The sequence below is a fragment of the Hesperophylax consimilis genome, chromosome 26 (assembly GCF_061612785.1).
Source record: "Hesperophylax consimilis isolate HC1 chromosome 26, BYU_Hcon_1.0, whole genome shotgun sequence".
Taxonomy (NCBI): Eukaryota; Metazoa; Arthropoda; class Insecta; order Trichoptera; family Limnephilidae; genus Hesperophylax; species Hesperophylax consimilis.
In genome coordinates this window covers 9,769,758-9,788,887 of record NC_142861.1, presented here as the reverse complement: position 1 = coordinate 9,788,887, position 19,130 = coordinate 9,769,758, and the positions used below count along the sequence as shown (strand labels likewise).

At 37.8% G+C, this 19,130-nt stretch overlaps 1 protein-coding gene across 4 annotated transcripts in view; it reads left to right on the top strand.

Annotated features, from left to right (window-relative positions):
- The window catches only part of faf (ubiquitin carboxyl-terminal hydrolase-like faf), a 97,547-nt gene that overhangs the window by 9,114 nt on the left and 69,303 nt on the right, over positions 1–19,130 (top strand). For all 4 annotated transcript variants that reach the window (XM_089647325.1, XM_089647322.1, XM_089647324.1 and 1 more), the window contains 13 exons: positions 2,012–2,141; positions 2,231–2,450; positions 2,538–2,651; positions 3,019–3,175; positions 4,442–4,624; positions 5,624–5,777; positions 6,112–6,269; positions 7,185–7,442; positions 7,564–7,662; positions 10,338–10,480; positions 13,889–14,160; positions 14,654–14,784; positions 17,450–17,646. In XM_089647325.1, the coding sequence (XP_089503451.1) occupies positions 2,012–2,141; positions 2,231–2,450; positions 2,538–2,651; positions 3,019–3,175; positions 4,442–4,624; positions 5,624–5,777; positions 6,112–6,269; positions 7,185–7,442; positions 7,564–7,662; positions 10,338–10,480; positions 13,889–14,160; positions 14,654–14,784; positions 17,450–17,646 (2,216 nt within the window). The remainder of the gene's footprint in view (positions 1–2,011; positions 2,142–2,230; positions 2,451–2,537; positions 2,652–3,018; positions 3,176–4,441; positions 4,625–5,623; positions 5,778–6,111; positions 6,270–7,184; positions 7,443–7,563; positions 7,663–10,337; positions 10,481–13,888; positions 14,161–14,653; positions 14,785–17,449; positions 17,647–19,130) is intronic.

The window sequence follows — 19,130 nt, the reverse complement described above, 5'->3', positions numbered from 1 at the left end:
TCCAAATTTGGTTATCATTATTGATTGATATTTATTTTTCGTATTGAATTCTTATCATTGGTGCATTCCTCTGATGATAATTATGAGTGCCAATTAGTTTATCAGAAGCAACATTAGAACTTCACCTGTTAAAAAAAAAATTAATTGACCACTCCCAAGAAATTTAGTTTTCAAAATCCGAAAGTTCTTCGCTGATTGCTTTTAAATTTAGACACAAGGTTGAATATTTGAATACTTGTGTGTTTTATATACCTATATTATATAGATGTCATCTGTGACAGGTAAAACATGCTTTCTTGACAAAAACAGCGCCATCTGTTGGACATAAAAGCAACATGCGCTTTATATTTATGTATTGTTTCTCTATCTGCACAGACAGACCGAGCCACAGCATCAGCATTTTGCCCGGCCCATTGGGGCGACTAAAACTTTTCCCACATACATACTTAGATATTTCGCAATAAAATTATAATCTATATAAAAGCATAAAAAGTGTTTAATTTGGGGAATTATGGGGTGCAATACTGCACCCCAATAATCCTTCTCAAGTATGCACAGATAAAAATTCACAAACTTTGGACAAATCTTTCGCAAATTTTAGTGTTGATGACTTTTTAAAATATATAACATTTGTTTGGAAGTGTATGGCAAGGTTTTAGATGCAAATACGAAGCGTGGTGTTATCTCTCTCTAACATTGCTTATTAATCATACAGGGTTTTCCAATAAGAGGTGTTATTTTGAATAGCCCGCTATTTCGGTAGATGTTACTTTTGAAGCTGTCATTTTTTGACATTTGACAAGTAGAAACTACGCCATTAATAAAAATGGAGCGATACACGCTTCAACAACGCATTGAAACTATTAAAATTCACTTGAGTTAATCAAATGCAAATCATCTTGAGTGATTAGGCCCATTTCCACCTCGGTGGCTTCGTCAACAAGTAAAATTGTCGCATCTGGGGCTCGGAAAACCCAAGAGTTATTGTTGAAAAGCCTCTCTATCCTCAACGTGTGACTGTTTGGTGCGGTTTATGGTCCGGCGTAGTCATTTGACCTTACTTTTTCGAAAATGAGGCTGGAGCAACAGTTACGGTGAATGGATTGCGCTATCGAGAGATGATCAATGATTTTTTATGCCCGGAATTGGATGGTATTGATCTGGACAATGTTTACTTTCAACAAGACGGCGCCATGTGCCACACAAGCAACGAAACCATTGATCTTTTACGATTGAATATCAAAATAACACCTTTTATTGGAAAACTCTGTATATCTCGCCGTAATACAAAAAGAAATAGAATTACTATATCCATCTCATTTTAGTACTAAGTTGACCCTGTTGATACGTCACAGGGCTCCTTATGACGTCACAAAAACATTATTTTAACTGGACTTAAAAATGGAATAGAGTTCCTTCCATTTTTGATACACAGCTTTTGACTTTGCCTGGTTTTGTTTTCAATAAAACATGACCCTGCCATGTTTGGAAAATGAAAGAAATGTCCTCTCTGTGTTCTTATTGGTTCATGTGACTATTAGTATAAAATGTAAACACTGCCAGGTTTATTTAAAATCTAATGTAATATGTCTCTTCTAATCTCGTTCCTTGCGCCTCCGTCAATACTTGTCCAGTCTCTTTGCCCAACCTCTGGAATTGCTTCTCCTCACCTTGAATGCCTGGGGCGGCCCACTGGAATTGTAATCGGCATTGAATGTAGTCTGCTGTTTGGTGTTGTATTACAAACAACTATGAATACAACATTTGAACAAAAAAGCTTCTTATACGATGGTACTGACGACGAGCGAGCTACACGAGGCTAGTATTTCAAGCAAGATAGCAAGATACTATTCTGGCGTCCTATCCTTTTAGTAACATGAAATCCTTAGCACGGGAGATCCCAGTCAGGATATCATTAACTCTACTTGTAACAAAAAAAAAAGATGATAAAACATTTATTATTAATATGTATTGTTGTATGTATCAAATGTCCATGTTGCTGTTGTTACAGATGGAGTTCCCGGTAGGCAAGCTGGCGGCACTGGAGGAGAAGATCAGCAGTCCTCGCTGGGTGGTTCCCGTACTGCCCGAGCAAGAGCTGGAGGTGCTACTTAATGCCTCCATAGCCTTCGCTTGCGAAGGTGAGTGCCAACTTTACTCATTCTCTATATTTGTACCCATGCCTTAAGTGGAAACGGCTATATTCATTGTATCGTTTTGTCTTCTCCAGGTCGCGACGTCAGCTGCCCGGCCTGCCAGCGCTTCTACCGCGAGGGTCTCACGGTGTCCTTCAGCAAACTGCTGACGGATGAAGCGGTGTCCTCTTGGAAGCCAAACATCCAGCAGTGCATCCGCTCCAACTGCGAGCGCCTGGTCAAGCTATGCGCCCTCCGCATGGACAACCCACACCTGCTCAACCTTCTGGCCACACTCTTCAATCCCAGCAATAAGTGAGTGAACTGCTCTATTGTTTTATTCCGCCACACATAGATAACAGAAACCCTGGAGCTTACATTGATTGTGTGTATTTGTTCAAGATTTCACTCGTTCAACTCTTCACGGCAGAGCGAGGCGGAGCCGGATGACATAATGTTTGCGCGGCCGCAGGATCACAGGAACCCGCGCGGCTGGCTCGTGGACCTTATCAACTTGTAAGAAAACCTACTACTTATTACCATTACACTTTTCTTATACTTTTTATATCAAAATCATTTAAAAAAAAGATTAAAACAGAAGTGACTGTATTTCTGACCCATGCTAATTAACTCTTGGTGTGCATCAGTAAAATTTTCGCCGTGCGCCATCTGATTCTATTTTTGTCATAACTTACTTGTTTTGTTACAAAATTATGTTATTGTTAATTTCTCCGTCTAACCACAGAATATGTTAATATATTTATAAAAATAGTATGTATTCTACCATACGGAGTTTCTCAGGAATAGTTAGTGAAACTCGAAGAAATGATTTTTTAAATGTATTTATTTATATATATTAGTTAAACTATCCTTATTTTTGTAGATTTGGCTACCTGGAGGGGTTCAAGCGACTAGGTGAGAGATTTGCGGTGGTGGCGGGCTTGAAGCAGTCTCCTTCATCCGAGGAGGCAGCCATTGCTGCAGACGCCAACGCTCCGGAAACTGCTGACAAGACTGACAATGGACCTCTTCTCACAGAGGTCAGTGCATTGATATTCTAATTTTATTACTTATTATCGTCAGGGTTAGGATCCTGGCCGCCTCTAGGAAACACCTCCACTCCTGCCGATGCACTGCTGCCTGCCCCAATTTTGCATACTTGATGTTATTTCTTGATGATCTGATTTCTAAAAACTTTGTGCAAAGCCCGGGCAACAATGGGGACTGCAGCTAGTCCGCTTATAAAGATCTCATATCGTCGATGTAGACGGCAAGGGAACCAAGCCACAAAATCATGAAGCTGAGAAACCGGCGGACAAAGATATTTGGTGACAAAAATGTAACATTTTATTTATTATAACTTTTTTTTTGTTTTTAATGACCGAACTATGAAACTTTGAACATAGATACTTTGTAGCTGTATGGTTTTATTATTTTGGTTGGATAACTACAAGAAATAGTATTTAGTAAATGATGTGTGTTCATAAGTTTATGCGATACCTCTACATGCGAGAGTTCGGATGTTACCCTTTATTGTATCCCTCTGATTTTCTTGCCGGAATGCTGGGGATAGAACGTCTAGACGTTAGGAGAAATATTGCAATGGTGTTAGTGGCGCACAAGCTGCTAAATGGGCACATTTGCAATCCAGATATTCTGGAACGAATTTCTTTTTATGTCCCTGATAATTTCATCAGAGCTAGACAGCACAGATTATTTATTTTTCCAAGGGGCAGGACCAACCTACCAATGATCATGCCTTTGGGGAGAATAACTACTTTGTTAAATCACATTTCTTCGGTGATTGACATTTTCAATTTGAACCTAAGAGAATTTAAGACGGCAATAAGCATACTATTTAACAAATCTGGTTAATCAGATAGTATTGATGTACTTACCCATGCAAATAAATGTATGTACTTACTTATTATAAACTGTAATTTATAAACTGTTATTTGTGAAATGTAAATGGATTATACTGTTTTTCACAATAAATCAATAAAATAAAATATCTCTTGACCACTGAATATTGAAAGGAACAGACGGCAAGGATAACACACTGGTGTGATAGTCACAAGGTTTAGGCCTCTTATACCTGCATCTTTGGTGGTTTTAAAATGCTTTTGTGTACTTGACATCTACGGCAACGATATAAACTCCTTAGAAGTTTGATTTTTTTCGGTATCACGACAAAAATGGGGCCAATAATGTTTGCCACATATAATGTTTTCTCACGTAAGAAGTTTTATAAGAGAATGTCACTGTCACTGAGAATGTATCGTCTAATAATTTATGTTGTGTTTCAGTCAGTGGAGTCCACCTCGAAGGAGGTTCCTTTGGCGTCTCCTCCCCCCTCGACCCCTTCCCAGGACGAGGAATCGGGAGCCGCTGCAACCATCCTGGCCGTGTGGCAGCTGCTGCGGCCCTTTGGCCTGTGCCATGAGCTACTCACTCCCTTCGCCGTCAACAATTACCTAATGCCCATTCTGGTCAGTACATCTTGTCAAAATAAAAAAATACAATACTTTAAATGGCATCAGTTTTGCAACATAAATCTGCTTTATTCGCGTCAGTTGAGGTCGATAACATTTTTGTTCACGTTATTATCAGTACACTTCTTGGGTGTCGGAGCAGAAAATCCTCAAAATACCCCGACTGTCGGCTGAGAATTCGCAGAACATTGCGTGAAAATTACGTTGATGCAAAATAAAAACAACGATTTCTGTATTTTTTTGTAATTATTTTCTGTTTACCAGATAATGCATCTTATTATTCATTATATTTATATTGTAAGAAATTTCTCCAGAACAGCTAACTTCATCTAAAGAAAACAAATTTTTCAAATAAATATATTTAGACGAATATGTATGTTAACTTGTTTTATTATTTCTTTATAAACCTGAATACATACCCTACTTGAAAAATAACAATCAAAGGGTTTTCAAAGTAATAATAACCATACTACTTTGAACACTCTATTTTTTTAATTTTTGAAATGTTTTTTGCCTTAATGAATTTCATAGATGAATTATTTTGTAAGCTGTCATAGAATCAACGCTCCTAAAATAAACAGAAGAATCTACAGTGATATTAACACAAGCGATTCTGATTTTGTCATCGATGCAGTTTTCAAAGCATAAATTTTAAAATTGCACGGGAAACAATTCCAGCATGGATGGTATTAGAGAGCGCCCGTGTGCACGAGCCCCGAGCGCGGTTTTACAAATTGTTGTGCGCTGGAAAACAGTAGACTGGTTAAATGAAAAGTAATTTAAAATTAAGTTATGCAATTTTTTCTCTCCATTATTGTACTGTCAGATTCGTAAGTCAAACAGCCTCACACGAATTTTTTTTATAAAATCAGTGCATTTTATTCAATTTCCAGATTATTTTGACACACTGTATTTTATTTATGTAGACGACTGTTGGGTTTTTACAAGTAACATTATGAGCATAAATCTAAAAACAACGCTCTTCTCCCTTTGAAGGAAGCGATACCCGCAGTTTTGGAGCGGCTATCCGACGATGAGCTGAAGAGGGAGGCGCGGGGCAGCGAGAACAAGACAGACACTGTATCCTGCCTAATCAGGGCCTGCAAGTGCCTGGCCTCCAAGGCAACACAGAATCCTGGGCTTATAAAAGGTACTGCACTGTTATTCACAACTAATTCATTTGCTGTACAACGTTAACCTGTTCAACGGTTGAGAGGATATGTTTCATCATTACAAAAAGCAGATCTCTGTTGGGCGTGATGAAACATTTCCAAGTCATTTATAAGACTACACTTTAAATCTTGAAGCATAAGAAGGACAATACTAGCCACAAACATCATGTTCAATTAGAGCCACTTAGGAACAGATCTGACTCCGGCAATATTTATACAAGAGAAAATAAAGTGTAGGTCAAGTGAAAGACTTAGTTGTAGGTGGATACACAGACATTATTGCAATATTTCAAACACCTTGTCATATCCTAGGACTGGAGATGTTCCGCCTGAAGATGATTTTACGGCTGCTGCAGATGCCCTCATTCAACGGCAAGATGTCGGCACTGAACGAGGTCAACCAGGTCATTGGCTCTGTCAGCCAGCAGCAACAATCCAAACCAGACTGGCTTACTCCTGCTACTATCGCTGTGAGTACTACATGTATTTTGTTTGGATCCGTGACAAAACAAAAGAAAAATAACAAAAAATCTGACCCGTTATGTTTTAAAATATTTTATTTTATCTATTTTTACTATTTTTTTTTGTGTATTACGGACTGTGTGTCCATTTACAATACACGAATAACATAAACTACATATTTTTTTGATATATTCTATAAAAAAAGAAGAATAATAGAATTAACCTCGTGTCATACTATGCCCAGCCAGTTATCCCACATAGCAGATCATAGTGCTGTCCCTGGCTGTAGTTGTTTGGTATGAACTATTTATAGTATTCCAGGAGCTATGGTCTACCAATTAAATTATTAATGATTTTACTCTCCGTTACTGCAAGTGGCCTAACTCCTTATCGTCTGGAGACTTTGGTAGCGCGTTACAGCAAGCAAATTTTCGTGATGTATGAATCGCGGGTACCCTCCATGCATTCTCATAAACAGGTATCTAAAAAACTTTTTTTGATCTGATCTAATTTCTCAATGTATTTTAGTCATTATCACGCAATTATACATAGCCATCATTTTTTCGAGATTATAAAACTGTTTTTGTCACTGTTCTGTTAAATCCGGTTATTATTATAAATAAAAAAAACGTACACACAAACTGAGTTGCCGCCTGTTGTCACTCGGGTCGTCTATCACCCCTCACCCCGACACCTCTCCTGACTTAAGGAAAAGGGCAGTAGCATTACCGAGCTTTTCGACACGGTGGCTTCAGTTAATACCTGGAACAGCCAGCCATCTGTAGACACCATTAGGACCGCTACAGACGATTGATTTATCCAGTAGTTTATCTATGGTTCTTAAGAAAACAAGTAGAAAGGGATCCAATTATCTTTAAGCAATGTGAGTATAAATAAGTAATGTTGATTTATCGCTCTTCCAGCAATGGATCCGCGATAACAACGTGCTGGAGATCGTGCTCCGCGACTCGCTCCACCAGCCGCAGTACGTGGAGCGTCTGGAGAAAATGCTGCGCTTCATGGTGCGAGAGGGCGCGCTGACGGTGCGTGACCTGGACGCCGTGTGGGGCGCCCAGCACGGCAAGCACGAGGCCATTGTGAAGAATGTGCACGACCTGCTCGCCAAGCTGGCGTGGGACTTCACGCCTGATCAACTGGACCACCTTTTTGATTGCTTCAAGGTATGAACAGTTTTCGTTTTCCAAATGCTGGCATTACTGACTAGAATGGTTTCTTAATTTTATCCACTGTACCGTGGATGAAAAAGCTGAATATACAAAATTATTAAATATTTGCTTTTAGGCGAGTTGGTCCACCTCGAGCAAGAAACAGAGTGATAAGCTGTTGGAAGTCATCAGGAGGTTGGCTGAAGATGACAAGGATGGAGTCATGGCACACAAGGTAAACCTTTAACCACTCGTGTAGTGCTGTATCTGTCACCAAATGACTCTCCCCATAAAACTAGTTTTATCTCCTATTCTATTATGATCAGACATAGACCCTCTGTAGTGCTATACAGTAGAACCTCGTTAATTCTAAATCCACGGGACATCAAAAATCAAATTTCGAATTAACGAATTCCCACGTAATTCGAAATTTTATGAAAAAAAAATACGCCGAAAATCGATTTTCTCGGCCGCCTCTTCAAATCCGGGTGGTATTTTAGTTGTAAATTCGTATTAATACCAATTATTTCTTTATTTTCGCAGCCGATTACCGTAGCGTAGGGCCCTTTAAATTCAGATATTCGCAATAAATTCGTACAAATACGATATATTTCCGAGTAAATCGAGATTTCGCGGTAATTTTCCATCGCAGCCGGCCTTTTATTTCAAATATCTGAATTTAAATTCGTAAAAATACGATATATTTCCGCGTAAAACGAGATTTCGCAGCCGTATTCCGTCGCGTCCAGCTCTTTAAATTCAGATATTCGAAATAAATTCGCAAAAATACGATAAATTTCCGTGTAAATCGAGAATGCGCGGCCGATTTCCGTCGCCTTTTAAGTTCAGATATTTGAAGTATTTTCGTAAAAATATGTCATATTTCGGCGTGAATCGAAATTTTTCGGCCGATTTCCTTCGCGCCGTATTTTTTAACTCGGATATTCGAAGTAAAGTCAATAAAAATACGATATATTTCCGCGTAAATTGAAATTTTGCGTCCGATTTCCGTCGCGGCGGGCCCTTTAAAATTCAGATATTCGAAATAAATTCGTAAAAATACGATATATTTCCGCGTAAAACGAGATTTCGCGGTCGTATTCCGTCGCGTCCGGCTCTTTAAATTCAGATATTCGAAATAAATTCGCAAAAATACGATATATTTCCGTGTAAATCGAGAATGCGCGGCCGATTTCCGTCGCCTTTTAAGTTCAGATATTTGAAGTAAATTCGTAAAAATATGTCATTTGAATATGATTTCTGTCGCGGCGGGCCCTTTAAAATTCAGATATTCTAAATAAATTCGTAAATATACGATACAGTAAATCGCGGCCGAGTTTCGTCGCGGCCGACCTTTTAAATTCAGACATTTGGTGTAAACTCGTAAAACTACGACATATATCCGTGTAAAACGTATTTTCTCGGCCCTTCAAACTCGGATATTCGAAATAAATTTGAAAAAGTATGACATTCCAGTGTAAATCAATACAGATTTACAAAATAATAATACTTATTAGGACGATGTATAGCCACGTAAAAATACATTTTTCGGCGTTTTACTGCAACGGCCGACTTTTAGATTCAGATTTACGAAATATTATGATTTATTTTCGCAAAAATCAAATTTTTTCTAATTACACGAACAAATTTTCGTGTGCGGACAAAAATAAATTTCGAATTACGAATTAACGAATTTCGAATTAAAAAAAATTTTGTATGACAAAATTTTTCTGGGCAAATTTTTTTGGCGAAAATTTCGAATTACGCGTTTTTTCGAATTATCAGGGTTCGAATTAACGGGGTTCTACTGTATCTGTCACCAAATGACTTCATAAAACTCGTTTTATCTCCTATTCTATTATGGTCAGTTATAGACCCTCCAAATAATTTGAAATACAGTAGAGCCTCGATAATCCGGACATAGCAAACCACCCCTCTCTCCTCTATACCGAGGCCGTTGTATTTATGTGTAGTTACTTAAGAGGATTGAGTAGAGCGCGCGTTGCGGACCCAGTATTTACGTCGCATCCCCTCTCTTTTGCCCAGTCGCCAGGCCAGAAACTGACCGGCGACCGTCGGCCGATCACCGCAAATCAAGAAATACCGAGTAAAATATTTCTCTCTTCATATATAATTGCGCAAATTAATGTTAGATTTTTGGGAGTCTAGCCGCAGATGTAATGCAAAATAAAAATAAACTGGTTGAAAGGCCAGACTCTATGTTGTAAAGTAAGATTGAAATATGTAAACATTAATATTAAGTAGTTATAACTACTACACTGATTCACACTGTACAAAATGCTAGGGAAAAGCAGTTTTCATGAGGTGAAGCGGCGTAAAGAGTACTACTGATTAAATAATTTTAATATTGACTATTAAAGTCACGTGAAAACACACGAAGCTGCACAAAAATGCACCTCGTTAACGTGGGGCAGTCCTGACTGTGCACTTCCTGCTATCCCCTTTATAAACTGCGCCAAAAGCGATCTCAAATCTCTCTCTTGAGACATCTACTCTGAACTGCTTCTTCCCGCTGGAATCACTACAATCACCTTTGACTTCTGACCTTGCGCTTCCTTGGACTACCGACTGCTCTCTCCTTGGATATACAACATCACAGCAACCGGATCAGGCCCTGAACATATAGCATATCACTGACTAGAAAACCCAGCACCCCCTATTTACAGTCAATGTAAAGGATTCCGGTCTAATTCACTAACTTCAAGCCACAGCTGTAAATATGTATCATGTCATTTTAGGTCAGATTTTGAATTAACAGGGTCTTGAAGTGATTCTTCACGAAAACAGCGCTATAAAAATTATCCAACTGTTATTATTCTACTGTAGTTTAATTTTTTTGCCACGGTAATGTATTTTTCAAACTGAACCTTATCTCGTTAATTTTTGTAGGTTTTGGTGCTGTTTTGGAACCTGGCACATTCCAAGGAGATCTGCACGGAGGTGATGGACGTGGCCCTCAACAACCACGTCAAGATCCTGGACTACAGCTGCTGTCAGGACCGGGACGCACAGAAAACTCACTGGCTTGACAAGTACGTTGTTAGCTGGATTAACCAGAGTTTGAAGCGTTATTAATCATCCATCATTACACGTTACAAGTGAGTCAGGTCATGTCAAGAATCAGAAAAACAGGCGAGTTTGTATTAGACGATGTATGAATGTGAATGAAGCAAAGAGTGTGTGGCTGTCTTATGTATACGTTCTGTGATGTTTTTGACACAAGATAGTCTTCTCGTATAAACATGACAACTCTTCAGGCAAATTTGTTAGCTTTTCGGAACAACTCATATCGTCGCTGTGAAATCAAACCGGCATATCTGCAAAATGCTTGTTTTTCACCAGAGCGCTTTAAAGATTTCGCATATGATATTTTCCTTTTTACGTCCGTTTGGTTCACCTCAATGCCACCTAATGAATGAATAAAATTTAGACGAATACTGCTTATTGAAGTAGTAGTTGCAAATAAATCGAAAATTGCTTAAATTAAGAGTAAAATGCAGATATGCCAGTATGGCTTTAAAATCAGTGTAATATTTGCATTTGTGTCACAGTGGCTTCTTCTTTTGGAACCTGTTTAAGGTATAAAAAAAGACAATGTTGTCAATGAAAAAATAATTTATTGCTTCACAATTTTTTTATAAACAATTAACATAATACTGCTCTTTCCTTTGCTGGTAACTTCAAAGTTTCCCAATCGTTTATGGAAATCTGAATTGACGGTATTATCCCGGCGGTAACTAACTTTAGGATACCATTTTTCTTCTTCTCATCAATAGTCTCTTGGAATAAGCGTGCATCAGAACAGGATTCACGCTCCCATTGCCCCGTTTATTCCTTTTCTTCGCCTCCTCCCAGGCATGTGATCCGTAGGAGGTTTTGAAGTAAAAGTTGCCGTCGTAAATGAGACAAACATCACACTGATCTTTCTTCAGTGTGAAAGTTTGTATGACTTGAAAAAACCTCTGTACTGGTAGTAGCTGATTCCTGCAAGGTTTGACTCCTTTCTTTCTGTTATATTAGATAATCTCTGTGATCGGCGATAGATTTTCCACCATCGATATACTCCCGAGAAATTTGAGATCTGTAGTAATGACTAGGAACACTTGCGTTTACAGTTGTGGCAAGGAGGCTTCATGCTTCGTTGGTTCACTCTTCCACGGGTTTTAGACTCGTATTCCTCACCGCAGTTTCGCATCTTTCAGTTTGCTAAAGTTTTTTTTTTAAATTTGCCTATTATAATTTATTTTTTTAACCGGGAGAAATTTTACCCGGGTCAGACATTTTGGCATATATGCCGGTTTGTTTTAGTTGAGGCTGCTATAAACGCTTTTGTTAAGTGCAAACCGGATTATCTGCCAATAAGTCATACAATAAGTCATATTTGGTAGTAATAAAAATGTACTATTGTGAGATAATCCAGTTTTACTTACATGATGGACGCATTTCCCCCTTGAAAGTTTTGAAGCAACTGGCGTATTGCGGAATAGGTCTGTCTTCTGCTAAAAAAAATGGCGATTCACGCGTAAATGCATACCGGCCCAACGCCATCTGACAGATTTTTATTCAACTATACGACATGCCGGTTCGACATAAAAATAGAAGGGAAAAAAAGAAATTTTTTGACACCAATAACTCAAAATCTCCATTTTTGCATATATGCCGGTTTGATTTCACAGCGACGATATGGTCTCATAAAAATCATTGTATCTCCCTTACAGTCATGGTGAGAAATATGATCTAAACGGTATTTTTTTTTTTATGCTTCCGATTTTGTTGTCCAGGTTAAATCTTCCCCATAGTAAACCCTTCCACTCACTTTTCCACAAATGATCAGCTAGTCAATCAACACAATGCAAGTGCATTATATAAGTAAAATAAATACAAAACAATACAAGAACAACAACACGTCAACTCACCAGAGATCAAATGGGAAAAAAAATTCACCGACTCCAGATATTTTCATATCAGAGGGATCGGCTCGGTAGAACTTCTAACAGGGCCTATAAATCCTACTGATCCCTCAACATAAATATTTAAAAAATCTTTCGTTATCCTACATGTATTCAAAATGACCGACTTTTGCATCTTAATATATAATTTTTTTGATAGATCTAATACGCCTAAATTTTTAATTAGAGAGCTAGGTATAATGCCAGTAGCCGAAATAACGAATGGTAATATTTTTATAGTCTGAGAATGCCAAATTCTTTTTATTTCATTTCTTAAATCTGTGTATTTTCTTATTTTTTCACTAACAGATTTTTGAATATTACAGGAATTTGGAATAGCGACATCAATGATATAAGTTATTTTTTTAATTTTGTCATGTAAAACTATATCGGGTCTATTATGACTAATCGCTCGGTCTGTTAGTATAGTTTTATCATAATATATTTTATAAAATTCGTTTTCTAAAAATGAATTTGGTTCGTATTCATAATATGGTACTACATTACGGCAGTCAATCAAGTTATGTTTAATTACCAAATTTTGGTGAATTATTTTTAAAACTTGATTGTGCCTAAATGTATACTCGGACGGTTATTATTATTATTATTATGTAATGGGCAGGCAGTATTCTGTTGATGCGCTCATATCTGATTTCACAACAAGTTTGACAGTAAGTTGTTTTATTTATTTATTTATTTATTTTGTTTATTGCAGAAACAAACAGTACATAATTACATAGATGACAATAGTTACAAAGTTATAAAAGTTAGAATAATAATTGGTACCAATGACATGTCGCTGACATATATACATAGGAGGTATATTATACATTTACGGTTAAGTTAAGTTAATTGGTGTGCTGGGGAAGGAGAGAGGTGTGTGTGAGTGTTTGTGTGTGTGTACGTGTGTGTCTGTGTGTGGTTGTATGTGTTATGTTGGCGAATTTAGTGTGCTAAAAAAGTTTTTCTTAAATAGAGGGAGAATTTAGATTTAGATTTCTTTAAGTTTGAACTAAGTCCTTTCTTCTCTCCAAATGTGAATCCAATAGAGCTTTGAATTGATTTATATTTGTTGCACCGATGACATGTTGTGGGAGTTTGTTCCAAGCATCCACTACTCTATTTGCAAGGAAGTGTTTTCTAGGATTAGATGCAAAAGGCGTTTTGGTAATTTTTTTTGAGTGTCCACGGAGATTTATATTTTTATTAGTAGTGAAGATTTCTTGGATGCTAGGGCAACTGTAATGTCCAGATAAAATTTTGAAAGTCTCGATCAAGTCACCCCTTTCTCTTCTTTCTTGTAAGGTTGGTAATCTTAGTTCCTTTGTTAGAAAGAGAAAACACCACGCTTTGTATTCTAATCTAGAAGATAACCACGGAAGAATTAAAATATGCACCTTTATGAAACCAAAGGTTCTGAAAGCAATTTGAAAAAAAAAATTATGAGTTCTAATTATAAATTCTCATTCTAAAAAACTCTTCTCGTTCCAGGTGTGTGGAAGAGCTGAAGACCTCGGAGAACTGGGCCCTGCCCGCCCTGAAGCAGATGCGCGAGATCTGCAGTCTGTACGAGGCGGCGGGAGCGGGGCCGGCGCAGGGTCCCGGTGCGCCGCTGGCGGGGACGGCACCAGCACTGGCGCGTGCCCCTGCGCCCCCCTGTCGCCAGGCTGTCATCGAGCGCCTGCAGAGTCAACACTCGCTCGTCATATTGGTGACGGATTCGCTCACGACCTACATGGATCAGGCACGCGCAACTTTCAAAGGTTAGCTAATGTTTGTTATTTGGAATACAAAATCTACTGAATAAATCAAAATTAAAACTCTTACAGATCAACGAGTTATACAATTTTTTAAATCTCTGTTGGTATGTGCTATTAATTCTCTTACTCTCAACTGAATAAATACAATTTTTTTTTTCAAACAAGATATGTTTTTTGACCCACAAATTGACTCTAATATGACTTACACCGTGGAAACTATGTAGAAAGTTTTAAATTGATAAAGTTTGTAAAAACTAGTATTATTATGATAATTTATTTACATAAATAGGAGTGTCTGCGGCGGGAGGGCGGTGTGGATTTATTTTTTATACAGATCTACAATTTTTTCGAGATTGATGAAATTTTGCACACTAAACAAGAGAAAGGTCACTGTCTACGACTGATTTCCACAAACTCTGCGTAAAGTCCCGGCAACAAGAAAATGTTGGTTCGTTAAACTGTTCCACTTTTTCACTACTGTTACTTTTGTTTCTAGAGCAACCGGACCTGGACTGGGACACCTGGCTTCCAGACGGTCGGTATCCTCACGTCTCCCAGGTCCAGGAGAGGCTGGGCTTCCTCCGCTTTCTGCTCAAGGACGGCCAGCTCTGGCTGTGTGCCGAACAGGTAACAATTCCACTTACTTATTTGAGGGCTTAGCTAGAAGAGGAATTGAACCCACAACGCCTAGGTGGGAACCAAACGCATTTGCCTACTCTGCCACCAACCAGTTGTATTCAGCTTTTATTGGCGGCCACAACTGTAATCGGCCCCGAAAATTAGATGTACAGTAGAACCCCGTTAATTCGAACCCCGATAATTCGAAAAAACGCGTAATTCGAAATTTTCGCAAAAAAAATTTCCGCTGAAAATTTTTTTCATACAAAATTTTTTTTCGAAATTCGTTAATTCGTAATTCGAAATTTATTTTTGTCCGCGCACGAAAATTTGTTCGTGTAATTCGAAAAAAATTGATTTTTGCGAAAATAAATCATAATATTTCGTAAATCTGAATCTAAAAGTCAGCCGTGGCGGTAAAACGCCGAAAAATGTATTTTTACGTGGTTATACATCGTCCTAATTAGTATTATTATTTTGTAAATCTGAATCGATTTACACTGGAATGTCCTATTTTTTCAAATTTATTTCGAATATCCGAGTTTAAAGTGCCGAGAAAATACATTTTACGTGGATATATGTCGTAGTTTTACGAGTTTACGCCAAATATCTGCATTTAAAGGGTCGGCCGCGACGAAACTCGGCCGCGTAATTTCGATTTACGCGTAAATATATCGTATTTTTACTAACTTTACTTCGAATATCCGCGTTGAAAAAATACGGCGCGACGGAAATCGGCCGAAAATTTTCGATCCATGCCGAAATATGACATATTTTTACGAATTTACTTCAAATATCTGAACTTAAAAGGCCGACCGCGACGAAAAACTGCCGACAAAATTCGATTTAAGCGGAAATATATCATATTTTTACGAATTTATTTCGAATATCTGAATTTGAAGAGCCGGCCGCGACGGAATACGGCCGCGAATTCTCGTTTTACGCGGAAATATATCGTATTTTTACGAATTCAAATTCAGATATTTGAAATAAAGGGCCGGCCGCGACAGAAAATTACCGCGAAATCTCGATTTACGCGGAAATATATCGTATTTTTACGAATATCTCAATTTAAATGGTAGGCCGCGACCGAAATCGGCAGCGAAATCTCGATTTACGCGTAAATATATAGCATTTTTATGAATTTATTTCGAATATCTGAATTTGAAGAGCCGGCCGCGACGGAATACGGCCGCGAATTTTTACGAATATTTTTACGAATTTACTTCAAATATCTGAACTTAAAAGGCCGACCGCGACGAAAAACTGCCGACAAAATTCGATTTAAGCGGAAATATATCGTATTTTTACGAATTCAAATTCAGATATTTGAAATAAAGGGCCGGCCGCGACGGAAAATTACCGCGAAATCTCGATTTACGCGGAAATATATCGTATTTTTACGAATTCAAATTCAGATATTTGAAATAAAGGGACGGCCGCAACGGAAAATTACCGCGAAATCTCGATTTACGCGGAAATATATCGTATTTTTACGAATATCTCAATTTAAAGGGTAGGGCGCGACCGAAATCGGCAGCAAAATCTCGATTTACGCGTAAATATATAGCATTTTTACGAATTTATTGCGAATATCTGAATTTACAGGGCCGGCCGCTACGGTAATCGACCGCGAAAATAAAGAAATAATTGGTATTAATACGAATTTACAACTAAAATACCACCCGGATTTGAAGAGGCGGCTGAGAAAATCGATTTTCGGCGTTTTTTTTTTTTTTTTTTTTACATAAAATTTCGAATTACGTGGGAATTCGTTAATTCGAAATTTGATTTTTGATGTCCGCTGGATTTCGAATTAACGAGGTTCTACTGTATAGGGAAATGTCATGTTTTTACGAACTACTTCAAATATCTGAATTTAAGGCAGTAGGTGAAAATTCGATTTACGTGAAAATATGTTGTATTTTTGAGAAGGGCCAGCTGCGAAATTTCGATTTACACCGAAAAATGTTGTGTTTTTACGAATTTTGCCGGCTGTTACAGTAATCAGCTGCGAAAATATTATAATTAAGTACTTCCTTCCTAAGGAAATTTTAAATATATATTTTTAAAATTTTAAATTGCACGGGAAATTGTTAATTCTACTTTTGGTTTCTGACGTCCCGTGAATTCTAAATTAAAGGGTTCCGGATTATCTGAATCTCCCAACTACCTTCCCTCTGGAATCGCACTCACTATTTTCAGTGGAGTTCGATCTTCTGGCGTTCTTAATACGTGACCAAGCCATCTAAATCTTCTGTGAAGAAAGTGTTTGCCAAAGTATTTTCTTTAATTGCTGAAGTGTCTAATTGTTGAATCATTAAATCATTTTAATAAAAACATATCTGAATACTCCACTGCCCAACATAAATTAAAAGACCGCCATATTAAACATTAAGAAAATGAAGATAATCTTGGTAGCTCTCAATTGAAGTATGAAACAGTTAAAAATGACGTAAGTTGGTATGATTGAATTAGCTCAGTGGTCAGAGCACTTCAAGGATGCAAGAAGAGGTCCTGGGTTCAATTCCCAAATGTGTCTTTTCTGTTTCACATTTTTCACCTATCTTCAATATTGTGTTCAATAATTACTTTTTTTCAATTTCAGGTTTTACCCATTAAGTAATTGCAAAAAAAAAAATTTTCCACTGAATATTTTCCTTTGATTGTTCAGGCGAAGCAGATCTGGGTGTGCCTAGCGGAACGGGCGGTGTCCCCCGACGACCGTGAGGCCTGCTTCCGCTGGTTCAGTAAGCTGATGGGCGAGGAGCCGGATCTGGACCCCGGCATCAACCTGCACTTCTTCCGCCAGAACATTCTCACGCTGGATCCCGCCATGCTCACACACAGTGGGATCAAGTGCTTCGAGAGGTCCCACACTTTTACTCTACATTTATTATGAATGTTTCATTATTTCATTAAAATGTATATATACACGGTGTTCAGAAACTCATATTACAAGCGGGAAACTGGTGAATCTGCACAACATAACGAATTCAAAATTCTCGATTATTGTACTAAATTGATGTAAATCTACTGGCAGATTCATCAAGAAATTTGGGGCTATCCAATTGTTCGATTTGGAGTTGTTGTTTTACCGCTGTTATTTTGTTGATTTATTTACTGGACATTACTTAGTATGAAGAATTTAAAATACAAAAAATTTTAGGTTGCGTAATTAAACACCTGAATTTCGGCAAAAAACCGCATGTGCATTCAAGTCCTGTCACTTTACGTGCGAAATCGGGATATTGAACAGTTATTTTTGGGACATTTTCAAAAGGAAAAATAATACAAAGACTTCATACAACTTACAAATATCGTAAATTGGTATTTTGTTTCATATATATACACTTACTATGCTGTTTTAGCCAGAATTCACTATCATTTAGAGAATTTCTTCCGGAAGGTTTACATAATTGTATGTTATATTTATAGAAAGTAGAGAAAAGTCATTGTTTTATACTAGTCGAAAAAATATATTTTCCGGCGCTTACATTGCTAACTCTGTCTAAACCTTATGAGATACATCAAAATGATGTACTACAGAATTGTATATCTTAAAAAGGCCCACAGAAAAGTCCGTGATGGTATATGTGTATCTCCTGAGGATAACACCCAGCAACGCTGGTTACAAGTCAGCTAGTACTAGAATAAACTTGTTTTTAAATGCCAAATTTAGATCCCATTTTACGGAAGTTTTCCCACTTATGAAGTTTTTTTTGTCCGGTTCCTTGGAAAACTTCTTAATAGAGTTTCACTGTAATAATCATTTTTAGCTCACCTTGTCAAATCAGCAGGTTATTTTTTAGCACAGTGGAACTGAGAATCAAAGGGCTATGCAGGGTTTTCCAATAAGAGGTGTTATTTTGAATAGCCCGCTATTTCGGTAGATGTTACTTTTGAAGCTGTCATTTTTTCACATTTGACAAGTAGAAACTACGCCATTAATAAAAATGGAACGATATACGCTTCAACAACGCATTGAAATTATTAAAATTCACTTGCGCGAATCAAATGCAAATCATCTTGAGTGATGAGGCCCATTTCCACCTCGGTAGCTTCGTCAACAAGCAAAATTGTCGCATCTGGGGCTCGGAAAACCCAAGAGTTATTGTTGAAAAGCCTCTCTATCCTCAACGTGTGACTGTTTGGTGCGGTTTATGGTCCGGCGGAGTCATTGGACCTTACTTTTTCGAAAATGACGCTGGAGCAACAGTTACGGTGAATGGATTGCCCTATCGAGAGATTATTAATGATTTTTTATGGCCGGAATTGGATGGTATTGATCTGGACAACGTTTACTTTCAACAAGACGGCGCTACGTGCCACACAAGCAACGAAACCATTGATCT